Consider the following 19,926-nt stretch of genomic DNA (forward strand, 5'->3'; position numbering starts at 1 on the left):
GAATTTGTCAGCACAATCGTCAGATTCTTCTAAGACAGTATATTTCTTAAAAATATTCAGCAAAAAGGCAATAGTTTTACCACTGGACAAGCTTCTACAAATGAACAGTAACAAAATTCTATTAAGTACTGGGTAAATACAAAACTTGGGGAATTACTCAGTGACCAACATCTGCAGTCCCATATTTTGAGTAAGAGTTGGGACAGAAAAAGTGTAGGATGTTTCAAGCTTCTTTTTCCTGAAGACTTGATATATTCTGAGATCCAATATCCTCAGAAAAGCTATAGTAAGGGAAGTTTTGAACACTGACTTAAAAGCTACCCCTATCAAGCAGAGTAACACTTCTGAAGTGCTACAAAAGGTAAAGAAGCATTTCCATTCCTACATGTAAAACAGTTCCAAAATACTATCTTCTTTGCAAACACAGCATTTAAAGAATGAAGAAAAGAAAAACAAACAAAAAACCCCCCAAAACAAACAGCTATCAGCACTGCAAGGCTCACCACTCTGCCTCAGTCCAAAGTGTTCCCAGTTGTTTTAAAGGCCCCTATTGATACCACATACACCTTGAAACAATTTATATAGATGGGTGTGGAAGAGGATGTCCTTCCACACAAAGTTACTGGCTGATAAATTAATTACTAAACAGGTACTCATTCCCAATTCATTTGAGTCTCTACAGTGCACTGAAGAAATCAAACACGTTCAGATCACTTTTCAGGAACAGCAACAGACCAAGTCTACAAGGAGATCTTTAAACAAGCAGTTGTCAACGCAGAACAGGATTGCCCACTTTGGTCACTTCAGTCTTCCAGCAATCACTGCTTGAACTGTGAATGCTTTTGTGTATATGCATGACTGATGACAATCCTCACCTAAGCAGCCTCCTTGTCTTCCAACCGTGCAATGGCATAGCCATGTGTTCAAGCACAAAGGGAATTAGGCTGAAAAAAATAGTTCAATAACATTTTTTCAGCTGGATCAGTTAGTTCCCTGATCTGTTTTGCCACACAGCAGCTGGCAAGAGGGAACAGAAACAGTTTAAGGAAGGTAACCACTGAATACGAACTGCGGTGTCAAGTTATAGAAATAAACACTTATTATTTCTCTGAAAACTCAAGGACTTTTTCAACCAAGTATCTTTCATTGACACTGCTCTGTTAAAAAGAACACATGCAAATCAAAGTAGTATCTTCATACAAATGTATCTTGCAATGTAGTAATGAATGTCCCTTGAAGCATAGCTCATGTTTTCATCAGGATAACCAGAAAAGGCCTTTATCAAATTTAAAGGTGCATTTCCATCTCCAGTTAAACAAGGGGATTTCTGAGAGACTTGAAAATTAGATGCTTAGATTCTTGAAGTAAAAATTGTTTTTCACAGTCCACCAGTGAATTTCACAGCAGGCAAATAGCATAAGAAGTGTCAACTGCATTTTGGAAGAGGTTTCAAGAGTCAAGAGACTTTTCCATAACATAAACAGAAGCCTGTTTCTGCAGGTTTTGAATTCAAGAGAAAGGGTTTCTTTAAAGGAAATATTTACAACAATAAAATACACTTAGCTTTGATTAAAAAAAAACTAGGATCTTTCCAGATCCGTCTAGCTTTCAAAGTGATACAGCAATGAACATTTACATATATATATATATATTACATAGCAAAACTATACACGTACAAAGGATTATTTTTTCCAAGGGGAGTGGTTGGGAAATTATGTGTAAGAAATAGCACACCATTCTTTTCAGCAGACTATCAAGAAAAGCATTTGTATTTGTCCAGAATACTGGATCAATCCTCAGAAATGAGGAGTCAAGCAGGTACTTCCCATACATCTTTAAACCATAACCATTCACAGAATTTGGGCGGTGGAGGAAAGATCAAAAATGAAACAAAAACACAGGTAGAAGGGAAAATTATCCAGGTGGGCACTATAATCTCAAATACTATCTGATTTGCTCAGAGTTTAAAAATAAATAAAGCATGAAATAAACACATCAACTCATTTGGGGTAAGTAGCAGGCATAAAATAAATGCTGTTGTTAATAATCTCCAAATACTTATTCACTCCCCAAAATTTGCATAACAATTCACCAATATAACAAGTTTACCTAAAGCCTTTGCAAAGGAGGTTATACCTGCAACTTATAAAGCTAGTAAAGGCTTTAGTCCCTAAAGAATGTGAATAAAAGTTAAAACACAAAAGGTAATTCTATTTCTGCCTAGAACAAGCAGTCCAAAACCTTAGACTCTGAACCACATTAGATCTACTGTTTCTGACCTACAAGTTTCTCCCTGAAATATATGGTAGCCCAAAAGCTTACTTTTAATGCTTATATAAGCCAATCGTCCATAAAGCTTGGTAACTTATGCACTGTTACACACTACTAAAATTCCTTTTTTTGTATGCCCTCCACAATTCTGGATTGGTCTCATTCAGTGCATGTTCCTCCCTCCCTTCTCCTATCATACCTCCACCCAACTGGACCAGAAAACTGTCAAGATCTGGCCAGAAGCCTACACTCTGTCCGATTTCTGCACCAGCACCACATGTTCTGCAGAACTCCGTAACTGCATCCATCCCACCATCAAACTAGTCTATGCTACACATCTTTGGATCAAGTGGGGGGAAAAAAGACAAGAAGGCTGCCCCACAGACTGAGATCAAAGAAGGGGACTGTTTGGAATTCAATAAATTTTTCTTAACCAGTATTAGAAGAATTAAGAGTTCCCCTTCATTATATACAAGGAATGCTCACATCCTAAGTGAATTTACTCTTACAGTACCCTGAGCTAGGTTTGGCCCAGTTACTCTTCATGTTACAATGTAAATAATTTCCTAGAGTAGAATAGACCAGACCAGGTTGGAAGAGACCTTCAAGATCATCGCATCCAACCTACCATCCAACACCACCTAATCAACTAAACCATGCAACCAAGCACCCTATCAAGTCTCCTCCTGAACACCTCCAGTGATGGAGACTCTACCACCTCCTCGGCCAGCCCATTCCAATGGGCAATCACTCTCTCTCAAGGTACCCATTACACTGATACACCCGCAAATAAATAAAGATGTGTGTCATACACTATTCTGCCCCAGTTCATTTGTTAGCATCTCTAGCAGGCCAGGTCTCCTGACCTGTGAGACCATCACTGGTCTACACACCTGCATGTAAAACCCAGATGCAACAAGAAAGCTTGCTCAATTCCACATGCCCTAGGGCAAGTAATACTTTCCTTCCTCGAACAAGCAAGACACCCACTGTGTTTGTATTACCAGACAGGCCCAAGTGTGTAGGATTTTTGGATTGTCTGAAAGGCTACAAACCATTTCCTGTAGCTGGGCGGAGGGGGTGGGGAAATAATCATGTAGGATTTGTCTCTGAAAGCAGTTAGCTGTGCCCAGGTCAAACTTCACTGATAGAACCACTCCAGACAGAAAGGCACAAAGAAACAGCCTTTGGAAGTAAAACTGCATGCTGCTAACGACACAGAGAAACCGAAGAGCAAATGAAATTCTGCAAAGAGACAGCTGACTCCTATTGTAAGAAACACAGTTATGAAAAAACAAAAGAATCAAAGATATTGCCGGATGCCCCAAATCTCTATACCTGGAGCAGTTACATTATCCCAGAAGAGCATTTTTTGCTTTAAGAAGCTTCTTTAACAGCAAGGTCACGGAAGTTGACCACAGAGGTGGCTCGCTCACTCGCGGGGCTGCATTCCCACCTCCTCATCCACAGATTCTTCCCTCCCGAAGGCCCGTGCTGGAAGTAGCCGTCAGGCCGGCCTGCCCGGGTGCCCCTGCTCCCGGGAGGAGGAGCCCTGCGCCGAGCCTCCTGCCCCTCCTGCCACACCAACAAAGAGGCCCCCGCCATTATCCACCGAGACACCTCCAGTCCCCCCAGCCCTGAGCAGAAACGTAAGGTCACCGGACCCAAGAGCCGCGCACCATCACGAGCCTTCAGGCAAGGGCACAGGCCGCCTCCAGCGCCCTCCCTGCCCGCTGCCCCGCCGAAACGTAAACAAAGCAGCCGGGCCCGGCCCCCGCCCCGCGGCCGCTCGCCTGCGTACCGCGTCGTGCCCGCCCCGTTCCGGCTCGGCTCAGATCCGCTCCATTCACCGCCGACCGCCGCTCCAACGGGACCGGGCCCCCCCACAGCCGCACTCACCACCCCCACGCCACCGCTGCCTTCTGCCTCGACCGCTGAGTAATGAGCCGGGGCCGGGCCGCGCACACGCACCGCGCTCCGCCCGCCCGCTGCGGCTGCCCGCCCCCTGCACTCGTCCCGCCCCGGCCTCCGCGCTGCCGTTGCCCGCCCACCGCTCTCGGCCCCGCGCCACCGGTGCCCGCCACCCGTGCCCTTCATCGTAGCCTTGCCTCGTCCGCGGGCCCCGGTGCCGCTGCCGTGACTGGTCTCTCCAGCCCCATTCTGGCCCCTGCGGAGGCCGTGAGGCCCCAGCTCCCTGCGGACTCGTGTATCCCTGCTTGGCACCGGCATCTCTCTGGCTTCTCCGTACCCTTTCTCCTGGAGCAGTTCCTTTACAGAATTACGCCCCTTTGCCAGGCCTCGCTTCTTGCTGGGGCTTTCATTAAAAATTTGCATTTTCCAGGTCTTTGTCTTCATGGTCTCTGCCAGTGTTTTGGCACCCAGTCATTGCATTCTGGCATCGAATTTTTCGGTTGCTCCTAGACATCTTTCATGGCCTTGGCAGTTTCAAGCTTCCTGATGCATGCCTGGCGTGACAGTGTTTTATCTCATTATTGGGTGTCTGGAACATCGTAACATTTTCTTGTTCTGTATCTGGTTTGGCGCTGTTTTTCCTCTAAATTTTCAGTGTCTCTTTGTGGGATTACGAGTTGTTCATTACCGTTGCCTTTGGCTCTTGGCACCTGACACTAATACTCTTCCCTTTGTTTTTCATTATCTTGTTTGCTATACCATTGTCTTCTCCTTTTTTGTCTTTTTTTGTCTTTTTTTTTTTTCCCCCTTTCCTGGAATGCCCCTGTTAGAGACAAAAGGAGGCCCCTCAGCACCTTGAAGCCACATCAATATGGTTGAAGCAAGCCTTTGTATATTTTTACTACATGGTACAATAAAAGCTTTTATAAACAGTATTTAAAAACACATGAAATCTGCCAGTTAGGCACAGGGCCTTCTAAATATGGACATTCACATTTTATTCATTGTCAAACATTTGAGTGGCCTATGCCACATTTTTGTATTGAGGTTGTTGCTGCTAGCAGGTTTTTAGCTGTCTGTAATAAGCATGGGTTTTTTTATGGTAAAGGTAGTGCTTCAGAATATTCCAGTTTTGCCTCCTATCTTGGTGTTAAAAGCTTTACTTCTGTAAAGCTGTGCCCACAGACATATATGATATTTCCCTATGAAAAAAAAAAACAAACACCAAAAACACCACAACAAAAACAACAAACAAAAACCCATACTCTTCAGACTCCAATTCTCTTCAGAGGCCACTGTGCTGTAAGCATGTTTCTAAGATAACACCTCTCACTTCACTTCTGATCATTTCCATGGGCCTGCCCCAGAACTGAATTGGTCAGCTTTCAGCTTTGAAGCTTTTTGTTACTGCAGTATTCTGTCACAGCCAGAGGTTGCATTCCCTTTCATATTTATGTATGCCAAAGGCAAACAAAGCGCAGCTGGCAGAAGGGGCAACAGAATTCTCAAAATACAATGAAGCAACATTTTATCTGGGTAGGTCATATTCATCTTCAAGAGCAGATTAAACTATCTCTGCTGGGTTTGGCTGATGCAGGCCACACAACCTTTGGATGTTTCCTACTGTTGGCAAACAGACCTCCAGTCTTGGCAAAGAGACCTCTGGTCTCTTCTGCACAGCAAAAGAATGGGTGGAGTGACATCATTTTCAGTCAGTTGTTTCATTCAGCAAGATCCATGGCTCTACAGATCATTGATTTTACTCCTAAACCTTTTTGGAGACTTACTGTTCCTGATCATCCCATTTGAAATAAGACTCTTTTGATATTTGCAGCTGAAGGACAGCAGTTGCCTTTAAAGTATAGAATAATATTTTGCTTAGGACTCAGATTTGTCATGTTTTTTTAGACCATAATAAAATTCTCATTAAGATTTTATAGTTTACAAAGCTGATGCTTTTAAACAGAGATGTATTTCCAACTGACTTTTTAAAGTCAGTTCTTACAACCTTGTACACCATCAGCATCTACTGCTATTTTGCATGCAGAACTGATAAGCAATAGAAATAAGGATTCAGAAGTTACACAAAATTATAAGATTGATGTAATCCCAAAGTACCATGAAGGAGTACTATGTATTTTAACAGGGCCTCCACAGTATATAAAGGTTTCATGAAGGAAAACTGAGAAAGGAAGGTAAGAATGTAACACTATCAATTTGCTAGTAAGCAGTGTAATTGTTTAAAAGTTAAAAATAATTAGATAGGCTGTAAAGTTCCTGTGCAGGAGGCAAAATTTACAAGGCATTCCAATAATATCTCTCTAACTAAGGCAAAGGGTTTGATTGTGTGTATCATCAATTTTTTCAAAGCCAAGCCCCTAGAAAAGAAAACACAGCTTTGTGAATGTCACTGAACATTACCATAGTATTGTTTTCTAACTGCTTTGCAGAAGTATTTTCTTAAAGACATAGTGTCAATCACTCTTATATTGCCTATGTCTGGATGGAAACTGGTTTTGAGCATTTAATAAATATTTCTATTTTAAAAGTGCCAGTAAAATCTGATTTATGTCAAAATACTGCAAGCTTTCTCACTCCCATACACTGGCATACAAATCTGTTTATGGACATATTAAAAGGTTTGTATCCAGTAGTCAGGAAATTACATTAAAATGTAACATATTGATGTTTATAAATTGCAAAGCAAACAGTACAAGCTGAAATCTCTGGAGTCAAGGCAACAGATCTGAGTATCTGATCTAATTTTGTATGTATAAAAATGAAAATGTCAAAAATTACAAACCATAACATGAAATAACAGGCTCAGAATTATGTGAAGTAGTCATTTTTGTCCACAAAACATCCGTAGTAAAGAATAACCATTTATTTTTGCACCCAAATGGATTAGCATAATACATATAGTAACTTAATGACCTTCAGCTCAGTGTGACTCTAGTGGACAGATACAAGGTGATAACTGCTTACACCATTAGAGCTGGTTTTCAAGAAAGTGTCTGATCGTGCCTACAATCATTTTTGGATAACCTGAAAAGAGAAACAAGCTATTGTAGGCCTGTGTTCTAACTGCAAGATAGCAACATTCAGAGAAAGAACTCTGTGTGCTGGGTTTTGCTGTTTGTTTGGTTGTTTTTTTACGATCTTTTTGAATTTTCAACAGATTGCATTGCCAGAAATTGAATTTCATGGGACTTCTCAGGCTGAGCTACCTGTGCAAACATGCAGCCACTGTAATTCTGTCATTTGTTCTGGGCACCCAGGTACCTTGCAGCAGTGAAAGCCATCTTCTGGAAATTAACAAAATTAACAAACCCTCTCCTCACCTCACTAATTATTTCATCAAGATGAGATCAGCAGGAATTGTGGGTACTTGGGGGGGGTGGGGGGTGGGGGGGTGGGTGTGGAGTTTTTCCACGCTATGGCTTACAGACAGGACCAACAGCTGTGTCCTCATATGAAAATGGGTTGGTAAGCAGTGTTTGATAAGGGAGTTCTATGTGGAAATAAAACTCAGACTTTGAATCAATTTAGAAAATTCCAGAAATAACACAGATGTTTACATGAACTAAAGTAGTTTAGCAATAGTATCACAAAACAATTTTTACCATTGATTGTGGCACAGAAGCTGCATTTCACATATAAAGTGAAATGGAAATTTTCTTGAAACTAATTAGGATCAAAACTGAAATTAACAGACATACTACAGGCTAAAAAAGCCTACAAAGAAAAACACACCAAGAATCATGTATACTAATTGTTGATAAATACTGCTGATGTTAATTTTTTTTCCTTTTAGTCATGAAATAGATAAAAAAATAACCTAATAAAAGAGACATTGTCACAGATATAATTGTTATTGAATTATGTCTTGAAAAGCAGTATCAAATCAACCTCTACTAACTAACTGGAGGGACCTGTATTCTCTCTTTGAATGGAACTAGAAAAAGTAGGTTGTTGCCAAATGTTTTACACTTGACTTCTGACTATTATTGGGGTAAATATTTTTTTTTTGTAACAGTAACCAAAATGAATTGAGCACTTGCTGGCTTGAGTAAATGGAACAGAAGGCAAGCAGCCACCGTGGGGCACCATGTGACAGGTTATAAATGTGAGGGGGACGAGCCAAGTTCATGGCTGAGGGATAATGACGCTCAGTAAAAAGGATATTTCTGTCAAGAAACTGTGTTCTCTGAAATGTCATTAATATTATTAACCCCTTCCTTGCTGATCCTGCAAAGTTCTTAATGAGCTGCCATAATGCTGTGTGTAGCAAATTTACATTTTACACATACTCAGGTATAATGAGTAAATATGTGCAGTCATTAGACATACTCAGCCATCTGGAAATTGTGGACAGAAGCATAGTTTAACCATTAGTAAACTGTTTATGGTATCACATGCCTCTTATTTCTATACACCAATACTAACGCAGCATAGAGTGTTCTTTATTTATACTGCTATTCCACTGAAATTTTGCATAAGCAAATTCGGGAAAAGTTTTTGGGCTTTGCCATTATCTGAGGACATTAGGCAGTGGGGTCACTGGCCTGGATTGTAGCAACAACATATTCTACCTAAGTCATGACAGAGTTGTAGGTTCTTTACTGAGAAAGAAATGTGTGCAGCTTTTCACCTGTGTGGTTTAGTTCAGCAATCTGACAAATGTCCTTCATGATATATATCTCTCCGTACTCCTGTCTTCCTAAATTATGTACTGAAATTCCTGATCTCCCTTCCTGCACCTTTATCGGTGAAGACTTTTGATTTGAGTTTCTATGAGTAAATGTGAACTGAATTTGGTAACTGTAAGCTAAATGGCAGGTAAAGGAATGTAGACAGCTCTATCTATTTTGACTTGATATTTTATTAAGAACTGACCAAAGCATTTGGATTATTATTAACAGTGTGTGTTATGCCTATACTGCACAACACCCTGACTTAGCACTAAGCAAACTACAATATGCAGAATAAAACCTAACAAAACCAAACAACAAAAACCCAGATTACTGCAACAGCAGATGATTCCCGTTGGGTGAAACTATGCCTCCTTGTGCTAATTTGGTGCCCGCACACATCTCTGCATTATGGAATACTTTCCCTGTGACCACTTAACTACACTCTTTTAAGGATTTTGAAATTACAATATATTTTCATCACTTTAGCTGTCATAGAGAAAACTTAATTTCTCTCCATAAGTGTTAATCTGATACATACATGTGTACTGCATGTATGCAGGTTTCATTGTGGTGGCCAAGAGCAAACCAAACATAAAATCTTTCCCAAGAGAGGAGATGGTTTGTTTTTTTTCCTTTATAACTAGCATCCATGTCATTGCCGGGTAATTAAAATTAGGCTACACATAGAATTTTGTCATCATATTCCAGAAACATTTAAAGGAAGTTTCACTCTTTCTTTAGTCAGATTAATGTCCTGAACTTGAAGTTCTTACTTAGACAGTAACTCCATTACAATCTAAGAGCATGTGGCATTAACCAGTGCCTGTTTGTATCACGAATTACTTGCTTCACAACCTGTCTTCATGTATCCTAGAAAGACGAATTGAAGGATGCATCAGGATACATCATACGAATACTGCCTCTCATTGAATTACTTATGGGATCCGCAGAGCTGCAATCAGGTATCATAAACTGAGGTACTTGTCCAATCATGTTTTATTGCCCCACATCACATCTCAAAACCAGTGTAAGAAGCAAAGGTAAATTAAGCAGATTGCATTAGAAGTGGTATTTTTGTTTTGTCTCATCCATTCATTAAACTTTCCAAAGATGCAGAAACTCCTAGGAGTTTGATTCAGCCTTTGCCAAAACAGTTACTGTTACCAGTGGCAGATAAGAGTTATGATGTCTTCCTGCCCTCTTCAAACACAAAAACAACCCCCCAGATACCTCCACTTTCAGCTTAGTGGGTTTTTAAAATAAACTGGGGAACAGGTTGTTCAGATATATTTGTGCAGCTATTTACATAAAATTAATTTCCCTATGTAGAGCCTTTCCTTGCATCTTGCTTACATATTGACCTCTTTTCCTTCAAAACTGAGATCAAGACTACACAAATCCTGATTCCCATGAAGTTACTGCTGTGAAATAGGAAAGACCAGAAAAAGACCATAGATTCATATGCCTATACTACTTTGCTAAGCTAAATATAGATGACTGGACCAATTCCAATCTGCTTAGAAACCATTATGGAATTAAAACTTTAGTTTGTATGTATACAGAGCATTGTGATGATGCACAGAAGTTCACTATTAGAAGTGGTTAGGTCCCGATAAATTACTTGAGCTGGCTTAAAATAAAAGGGGAGATTCCCTGATTTCTCTGAAAGCTCAAGTGATCTCCATTTATTTCCATCAGCTCAAACATTTTGTGATCCACTCCATGAGACTCTCATCTAAATCAGTTAAAATTTAACAGAAGCAATATGAGTCTTCTCTGTTTAACAGAAGCCGCAAGCCTGACCTGTTGTTGTAGGATTGACAGCCTGCCTGTACCACCATCATCTGAGAAATAAATAATAATCCTCACCTTTATGTAAACTTTAAGAGCTTCCCACACTCCAGCTTCTGAAGGATGAAAAGGCATTAATGTCAGAGAATAATTGGATTCTAACCCTTGCCAGTTCTCAGAAAGCTGGACGGAACATAAGGGAGACCCTAAGCTTCCATCCCGCAGTTCCTTCACTGGGATAAACAGTCTTTCATCTTGTTAACCTTCTTTCATAGTGATCTAGTTACATAAACTTTGCCACAATTACATGTCATTTGTACACAGTAAAGATTCAATAGGTGAATAGAATGAATGCAGCTGAAGCTTTCATACTGTCTAGTTTGGGATGGTATGTCTGAAACACTACTTTGGTTCAGACCAACATGATGTGAATAATTTACCAACGTGACTGTTTTCAATTACTGTTTAGAATATATAAGGAACTATGGATTAGAATTTTATTTCACAAATCTGGAACCATTGCTTACACAAGCACAACAGATTTTCACTGAGCCTGCTTTTTCATTAGAAGAATGATTGAATCTTTTCTTAAAGAGCATAAAATATTTAGGAACTTTCATAATGTTAATTAAATCAACATTTCTACCTCATTTAATGGAAACATGGTCACACAACATGTTGTTTGTAGCAAAATGATTCAACAATCTACACACTCTATTAATTCTACAAACAGCATTATACATATACACATCTACTGAAATCAAAACTGGTAGCTACAAATGCACCACTATAAATAATTTCCTATGTCCTCCCCAGTTATTACCTGGGGAAGTAACAGCCACAAACTTCTGTGCTGCTTTTCTCCTTCTAATATGTCTAGTATTAGACAATCAGGCTGAATACTTTCTGAGGTGCATCAATACTCAAAGTTTCCTTTCATCATCAACAACCTTTTGTTGATCTGTTGACATTTGGATCCATGAATCCAAAAACTGAAAAGCTGCATCAGTCCTTATGATCACAAGTCCAAAAGGGTCACAAAAGTGTTGAAAAATAGTCTTTATTGTAGAGTTGGTAAAATTTATCAGTAAATGTTGGTTTGAGAATTCCAAAATAGTCTGAGACACCAGAGAGGTGGTAGAGTCTCCATCTCTGAAGTCATTCAAAAACTGTCTGGATGCTGTCCTCTGCAACCTGCTCCAGGTGAACCTGTGCTGGCAGGGGGGGTTGGACTAGAGGATTTACAGAGGTCCCTTCTAATCCCTATCATTCTGTGATCTCAGATATGAGACATTTCTACCTAATTTGATTCCTGACTTCATGCCTGGCAGACTACCCTTCAGATCAGACTAATACCTTCTGGACCAAGACCAAATTTAGGGAGGGGAAAAAAAATATTTATTTTGCTTTATTTTGATATTATAAAGAAAAGGGACCAGAGAAGGAATTAAAAAAAAAAAATGAAAAATGAAAAGATGGGTGATGTGCTCAGTGTAAGAATTCAGCACAATGGATGTTTTCAGTGACAGTTTGGATAAGGCAATATTGCATTTGTCAGTGTCAGAAGAGAGGGACTTGCAACAATTGAGATGATGAAAGCTGAATAAATTGTGTTTAAAGATAGTCTGTACATTTTATTCAAAAGTACCTGTCATGATCCAGATACAGTGGAAGGGTTGACCTAGGAAGAAGACCAAACTGAACATGAAATTCATAGTATAGACTAGAGAGAAAAATGGCATCATTCGCAGTGACTAAAAAAGGGAAGGGGAAATACGGAAATAAGAGGGCTCTGTTTTTTTGGCCACATTGAACTCCAATGACTAGTTGAATGAATCTAGGCAAACAGAGCAATTCAAGGTTTTCATTTGGACATGAAGACAGAAATCTACAGTGGAGACATCTGTGAGCCATTGGCATTAAAATGTATCTGAAATTGCATTGCAAATCACATTGATCAGGGACAACTTACAGGCAGAGAGAGTAAACAGATGAAGTCATGTGGATTATTTATACAAAGCAGGAGGGAGAAAGTGAAGGATCCTCTAACTGCTCCCCAGAATAGCACTTATGGAGGGACAAGAATCAGGAGTGGAGACAGTCTTATAGGCCAAGAAAGTACAAAACATAAAGAAGAACATAAGCTAAGTATCAGCTTATAAATCAAACATTATGAGGTTCCATGATAATGATATCTGAATACGAGCATTATAAAGGTAGATACTTGCTATTGCAATACACAACATACATTCTGATAATTTCTTCTGGGTTTTCTTTCTATATTTTTTTTAAGTCTTAGAAATGAATCAATGAATTTAGGGTTTTTGGATGCAGAGCTCAAACCAGAAGAAAACTGTTTTGAAGATGCAAGGAATGAAATGGAATGCCTAGAGAAACAGAGTTGGGAAGAATGGAGGAAAATTAATGTGAAGAGCTTATGGAACAAGTGCAATAGAACTTTCTTTCCTTTTGCTAAGGTGTATTATCTTCACCTTCTTATCCCCAGATCACGGTTGCCCTGCAGCATCCCATGAGCTCCCTTCTTCAAGCACAGCTGCACCCTGCAATCATTAACCAGAATTTTCCAGATAGAGCAATATTTTTAAAAAAATCAAATTCTCTTCTTTCAGTTGTTGTTTTTTTTTTTTTTCCTTTTCTGCCAGACACCCATCAAAATCTTATTTGCATTGTTTATTGAGTCTGAAGGATTTCGCTGCTCATAAAAGACACACTCGCTCCCTTAGCCCATCGATCTCTGCTTTGGTATACTGCTTCTCTCTGAATTGACAGGGGGCTGAAAGTGACATCAGTCTACAGGGCTTTAGATCTAATGCTCCCGTGTGCGTCAGGTAATCCTATTGAGTTCTTACATGTCGACAGACCCAGAGATTTATATTGAGCCACTTCCTGAAAGCTGACTTTTATTACCTGATGGGTGAACTACAACAACAACAACAAAACAACCCCCCCAAAAAAAAGTAAACCAACATAAAACCAGAAAGAAAAGAAAGGGAAAGGAAAAAGCCTCAGCAGACATGATGCTTGTCTCAACTTCAGACCAGGAATTGCTACAGTTGGCTTGCAAGCAAGGGAAGGAACCTTACTGTTTATTTGCATAGCCATTTGCCAGACCACACAGTGCTTAGTTACGAGATATAAACAAACCAGTAGAAAGAGAGAAAGGAAGAAAGAGAGAGAAGGAAGGAGAGAAGAGAAAAGGAAAGAAAGAGAGAAACCAAGAAACAGAAGTCCAAGAAAATCCTGAATATATTTAATTTGACATTTGCAGCTATGATGCTCTAAACAATCAGTATTAAGAAAAATATAGAAGACTGCAGACTGTTCTGGATGCAGCATCTGTCCAACTTGTACAGGTAGGTTCTTATGTGTTTCTCTTAATCTCATTATCAATTAAGCATTAAAGCATTCATCTTCTTGGCTTTGTACAGCTGTATCTAATACTTACCTTGGGGATTTTTACATTAAATTTCATTTAATTTCTCTGAAGTCATTAGTCATTTCTGATTAGAAGGATGCTTGCTTGTATAAAAGATTACAGAACCGAGTTGGTCAGATCATGGTTCAGAATGTCAGTGCTCAGACCCTCTCGCTGCCTTCTGGAGTTACAAGAGTTCTCCTATGGCAGACTTTCAATGATGCAAATTCAGGGTATCTCAGCCTATTTTTATTTGCAATTGAAGGCAAAGGAACAGAAAACACTAAATTGTTACTGCTTATATGGCAGGGAAAAGTCTCTTGTACAACACAGTTCACATGATTCTGGAAAACATGTTTAAGTGCGTTGTTTATTCATGAATTTATACTGAGTACTATTATATAGGAAAGAGCGCTGAACTCCAAACACGAGGCTTGTCTCCAGCGACTATAACCTGGGACTAAAGACTCTCAGTTGAGAAACTAGTTTCCTAATTTCTTCTCTATTGCTCTCTAAAGCGTTGTTAGGTGAGTCCCTGCATTACAGTTTGCAGTTTCTAAAATAAAAGCAGCCTTATTCTGTGGAAGCTTTGGCAAATGCTTTGTAAACACTACTAATTTAGAAAGTTTTAGATGGAAATTCCAGAGGAATACAATAATGGTAATTTACTATTTACACTTTTTACATGTAAAGTGAATTACTAATAATAGCAAAAGGCACCATCCTCAGTGAAGTGGTGAAAGAAGGCACTGATACTTTCTTTGATGATAGAGCCAGTCAGCATCAGAATTGAGGTCAGAAGCTTTGGATCTCTCTCTACTGCAAACAAAGGTATAACTGTGGCACTTTCAGGACTCAAAGTCTAGCCGTAGAGCCTGTTAACATATTAAGAATAGGCAAACCACAGTAGCATTGACTACAGTAGGATTAGCTGGTTGACAAACTATGAATAGACATTGGGAAGCCTTTGCAGTATAGACTAGCTCTCCAACTTCATTTGGGATTTCATTTTTCTTTGGTACCTTAAGAAACTAGTACAAAGCCTGCTTAGGTTCTTTTGCCCGAGTTAGGGTGCTTACCTTTTAACCTCAGCATCAACACATCATTTGACTCTCATTCGCAGTTCCTGTGTCTGGAACAAGGTTGCCTCAATACAGAGAATTATATAATACCTAAAAATGGACATAAACAACAAATAAAGAGAAATACTACTATGATGTTTCAGTCTTTCAAGAAACAGAATGTAGATAATGTATTAGATGCATTAGATTCATTTCTAGGCCATAAGTCTGTTGTGCTCTCTTGTAGAATGAGCATTTAATGAAAAGTTCATGAAAAAAAAAATAATAAAAGACAGCAGCTCTCTGTTAGATATTCAGTGAGGTCCTTGGGGTTTGATGTCAGCCAGGGTGGAGGTGATCAGGCATACCAAGCTTAGCAAGAGCAAATACAACACCACTTCCCTTTGTATGTAGTTATCCAGTGAGATGTTTTGATACATTTCTACTGAATAAATATCTATATGCAAACTGACTGCATACAGTAAGTATACCTCTGAACTTCACAGGTAGATTGACTTTGAAGTAAGAGGAAATCAAAACTTTGCCCTCTAACTGTGGTTTCTTTTGGCACCAATAACTTTTGTGTCTTTGAGGAATAATGTTGATCATCTAACACCTTAGATCATGAAATTCCTGATGGGGAAGCACATAAACACACTGCTCAGGAATCAGATTTCAACTCTTAGATTTTTAAAAGACTTTTTAAAGACACAAGAATTTTGTGACTTCCTAACAACAAAATTCTACTCTCTTCAGATATGAGATTTTATCCCCCTTGAGTGATGAATACTTTGCAATAATCTGATTAATTCTCCTATTGATTAAAGTTCATGTTTCTAGAAAGGAAATAAATGAAAGAAGTATACATTAGAAGGTGAAAACATATAATGAAGGCTGTATCATTACAGCTCTAATTTCTATGGTGTAAGCTTTCTAAGTCATGCTTTAGCCACAAGGCAACACCCTTATTGACTTGTCAGTGTTGACAGATTTGACTCCACCTGCCTACATTCTTTACACATAGTTTTTTAACATAATTTTAAGTGTTTATTCACGTTATAAACTGGTAAATTTCTACTTCATATTTCAGAGAGTTGAGTTTCATAGTTAATGAGATTAATTTCTCTGATGTGAGGAATGCACTGTACTCTCTTCAGAAATGCAACAAGTGTACAGTGAGTCAAACACTTGTGTATGGAATTTATGTGAATAAATCAGGTTATGATTTAAATTAATTTTAAACCAGACTTTCCAAAAAATGTGCCTTTTTCAGTCTCTTCCAGCTTTTCCTGTTGCTAAAATTTATTGGCATTTTATGGAGAAACAGCATTGAAATACAGTAGGTTGTATTAAAGCAAAGTAATTAGTAATTATCCAGTGTTTATCCACTTAGTCTGCTTATATTTCCAGAAAAAAAACCCTAAAACATATTGTCAGGAATGAGAGTGTGTATCAAGAACTGACTTCAGATATATAAAAGGATTACTGTGTTAGCCCTGAGATGCACTGTATACACAAGAATCTAAGAGTTTAATTTGTACATTTTAAAAAGTCTGAAGTACACACCAAGGGCATCTAATCTCCCCCAGAGTCTCTCTTATTTATCTAAAATATTCATACAACTATGAGTAAGATATTCAAATGCATTTCTTTTCAATACAGTTTTCTTCTGGTTTTCCCCTAAGATCAGCAACAGTTGTTAGCTTGTTGACAGCAACAATATTCCCTTAGTTCCATTTTAACTCCATTTTAAGTCCTTTCTAGAATTTACTTGAGTTTTAAATGTTGTCATTAGTTGTCATTTCTTAGTGAATACTGTTCTTCAAAAACAAAATATAACCTGACGTATTAAAGCAGAACTGTCATCAACACAATAGATGCTGCCAGACCCTATCTGAAGCTCACACTTACAGACTGAAGCAATTATCTCCTTTCCTGTGTAGCCAATTCCATGTTAACATTTTGTGGATTGTTATGAATCAGATGCAAATAAAACAGGTTTAGGGTTCTCCCTAACAGATGTTTTGGCCCTAGCTTTCAGTTCTTCTTCAGTGTCTCCTAACTACCTCTTTCCTAGTTATTTTAGAGACCAACATCTCTTAAAATTTCCATACAGTATTCCAAATTATAGGGCTTGGGTTTTGTTTTGTTCTAAGGAAGCAAGCAACATGTAGCCAAGCAACAAAATATTGTGATCCTCATTAAAACTGTTCATTTAAGAATACTTAGGTGGAGACACTTGAGTGAAGCAGAGCTATTTCACTGATCCTAAATTGTCTGTAGAGACCCAGAATAAGTTTAGTAGTTATATACTATGCAATAATCTTGTACCTCTACAAAGAGCATGCCCTATCATCCTGTTTCAATTCAGAAATTATTCTGTGCATCTGGTATTTAATCTGATATTTAATTCATATTTAATACTAGGATAATTTTTTATTTTAAAAATGTCTCTGCATTCACATTTATAACTATATAATATTTAAGTGAATAGGGACCAATGAAACATCATCCTGGAGATACCAACTGCAAAATGCACAGAGATGATTCTGGCCCTGATTTAGGTTCATGCCAAATTCTGTCCCTGCCACCGCAACTAAGGAAAATCAGAGTCAGTGAGAAAGTTGCTAGCTGCATCTCTTCCTTCTTCACCTGCATCTCTTCCTTCTTCACCTGTGACTACAGGAAGTGTTCTGCCTTCATCATGTCATGTCAATGTGCTGTTAGGTTTGGAACAGACTGTTCATAAACTCTGTAAATTTTGCTTTGTAATTATCACTGATGATTTCTAAACTATAGCTCAATCCAAATGTTAATATTTGCCCTATTTTTAATCCCCTCTATTTTTGTTTTAGTCTTAGTTTGATGCATTGCACAGCAAATCCTGAGATAGGTTTCAACAACTTCTTAGCATATTTGCAATACCTCGTAATAAAAAAGCATTTGTCTTTCCCTTAGTTAGATATTAATTGTAGTTAAATTTGCTTCTAGCCTTCAATGAATTTTCATGTCCTTTTGATGAAGTTTCTGAACTCATGTGTCATAAAAATATGAAGATACAAACCCACCACCAGGCTACTTGAAATACAAGGTGCTCCAAAACCACATTTTACTGTAAGTTATTAATCTTTGAAGGGTGGAACCACAGAGATAAGATAGACAGGCTAATTTTATTTAGGTCAAAGTCCTCACCTGGGTGTGTTCAGAAATTACTTTACCTGATATGTTAATTAACTCATTGTACAGTACCTTGAATCAAGTAAAAGAAAGCTGACTGAAAATGCATTTTACAACCTGCTTTTTGTTCTAAATGATCTCTAAGAATTAGTAGGTTTGTCTTCCTAATGTGTCTGATATGGATCCTTTTTCAGCCCTGAAAATCAGTCTGTTAGCCCTCCAACACCCTAGGAAAATGTCACTTTAAGTTCCCATCTTTCCTAACATTTGATCAGCTTGGATCCAAAAGCAGATTGCTTAACATCCTGCATTTCTTCCCCACTTCACCTTACTCCCACTGATATAAGAAGTTTTGCCTTTGGCTATACTGAAGCAGGATTTGGTGTCCTTGGGTTTAGACATTTATTTACAGGAGGTGCTTATAGACTCTGGACTATAACTGCTGAAAGGCTGAGAAAAATGCTGTATCTAGAGAAAATTTGTTCAAGTCCATCATTTTATAGACTAGACTCTAGTTTTATTGGTGTGTCCCTCAATGCAGTACTAGAAAAATTTCTCATCTCTAAAGCTTCCCAATGGAGGTTCTGATTCTTCCACACAGTGTAGCAATTAAGATCAGTATTAGCCAACTTCATGTATGTTCACGTTCAATGTGCTTACACCAGGTTGCATGTGCTGTTACGAGTAGACTTTTTTTTCTGGATACAGAGGTAGAAATGAAAGATGTTATACACCAGGCCCCCTCTCACTTGCCTCTCAGTACAAGCCTACACTCAGGCTCTTAGTGAGGATAATGGCAGAGGTCAGCAATGTTTCAGACCTGTCAGAGGACCTATTTATGTGGTCTCTGTCTGACTCACTCATGTCAAAATCATTAGTCACTTCTAGAGGAGGGGCTATGATGGTCATTTATGTCCAAACCGTAAATATACCAAAAGTCAATATACCTTTCTCAGACAACAGCTGCTTACAAAATCTGCATGTATTTACAGCCTTCAGCAATTTAAAATGCTTGCATCTTAACAGGGTTAATCTTTTGTTGCTGCTGTTGTGCTTACGGGCAAACTATTTGCCGAAAGGTTTCTCATTTCCAGTTGTTTTTCAGAATGCCCAAATGGGGCAAACCTGCTAATGCTTCCTACTGTCAGTAGATCAGAAATAAACGTTGACTCCAGATTTCCAAAACCTCAGCATGATTTCTCTTTCTTCATGATCTTACTCACTGCTGTGTGCTATGATCACCCTTTCCATATGCTTTTTCACCATCAGCCAGTTAATGGATTGCAACTTTCAAGCTATAGAATCTGACTCTACAACTGAACTAACTGCTCACTGAGGCTTGCGTGAAAAGGGCTGTCATTTAGTTATGAATTCAGGTGCCCTGATTCTCTTGAGGATGTTTAATTCATGCGACTGTGTTTGATAAGGAAAGGTCAGTTGCCTTACAAAAGTAGCAGTTTTTAGCTCTTTTGTTGTCTTTAAACAGTCAACAAAGCAGCAAAAGTCAAAATGAAGACTGAAAAAAGTCAAAGTCCTCCCTTACATTTTAATAAATAAAATTGTCAAGTCTAATAAAGCCAAAACA

The 19,926-nt window shown here is 38.7% G+C and overlaps 2 protein-coding genes across 9 annotated transcripts in view; one reads left to right on the forward strand and one right to left on the reverse strand.

Annotated features, from left to right (window-relative positions):
• The window catches only part of MAPK8 (mitogen-activated protein kinase 8), a 46,433-nt gene extending 42,185 nt beyond the window's left edge, over window positions 1-4,248 (reverse strand). For 4 of the 5 annotated variants that reach the window (XM_068166216.1, XM_068166218.1, XM_068166219.1 and 1 more), the window contains exon 1: window positions 4,073-4,164. The gene's annotated coding sequence lies outside the window, so the exon portion shown is untranslated. The other variant, XM_068166217.1, reaches the window with a different exon arrangement.
• Window positions 4,249-13,580: 9,332 nt separating this feature from the next.
• The window catches only part of FRMPD2 (FERM and PDZ domain containing 2), a 74,367-nt gene continuing 68,021 nt past the window's right edge, over window positions 13,581-19,926 (forward strand). For all 4 annotated transcript variants that reach the window (XM_068166167.1, XM_068166170.1, XM_068166168.1 and 1 more), the window contains exon 1: window positions 13,581-14,041. In XM_068166167.1, coding sequence (XP_068022268.1) covers window positions 14,016-14,041 — 26 coding nt within the window. In that variant the 5' untranslated portion in view covers window positions 13,581-14,015. The remainder of the gene's footprint in view (window positions 14,042-19,926) is intronic.

Source organism: Melanerpes formicivorus, unplaced genomic scaffold (assembly GCF_026170545.1).
Source record: "Melanerpes formicivorus ecotype bairdi unplaced genomic scaffold, bMelFor1.0.p_v2 SCAF_98, whole genome shotgun sequence".
In the NCBI taxonomy this organism is placed as follows: Eukaryota; Metazoa; Chordata; class Aves; order Piciformes; family Picidae; genus Melanerpes; species Melanerpes formicivorus.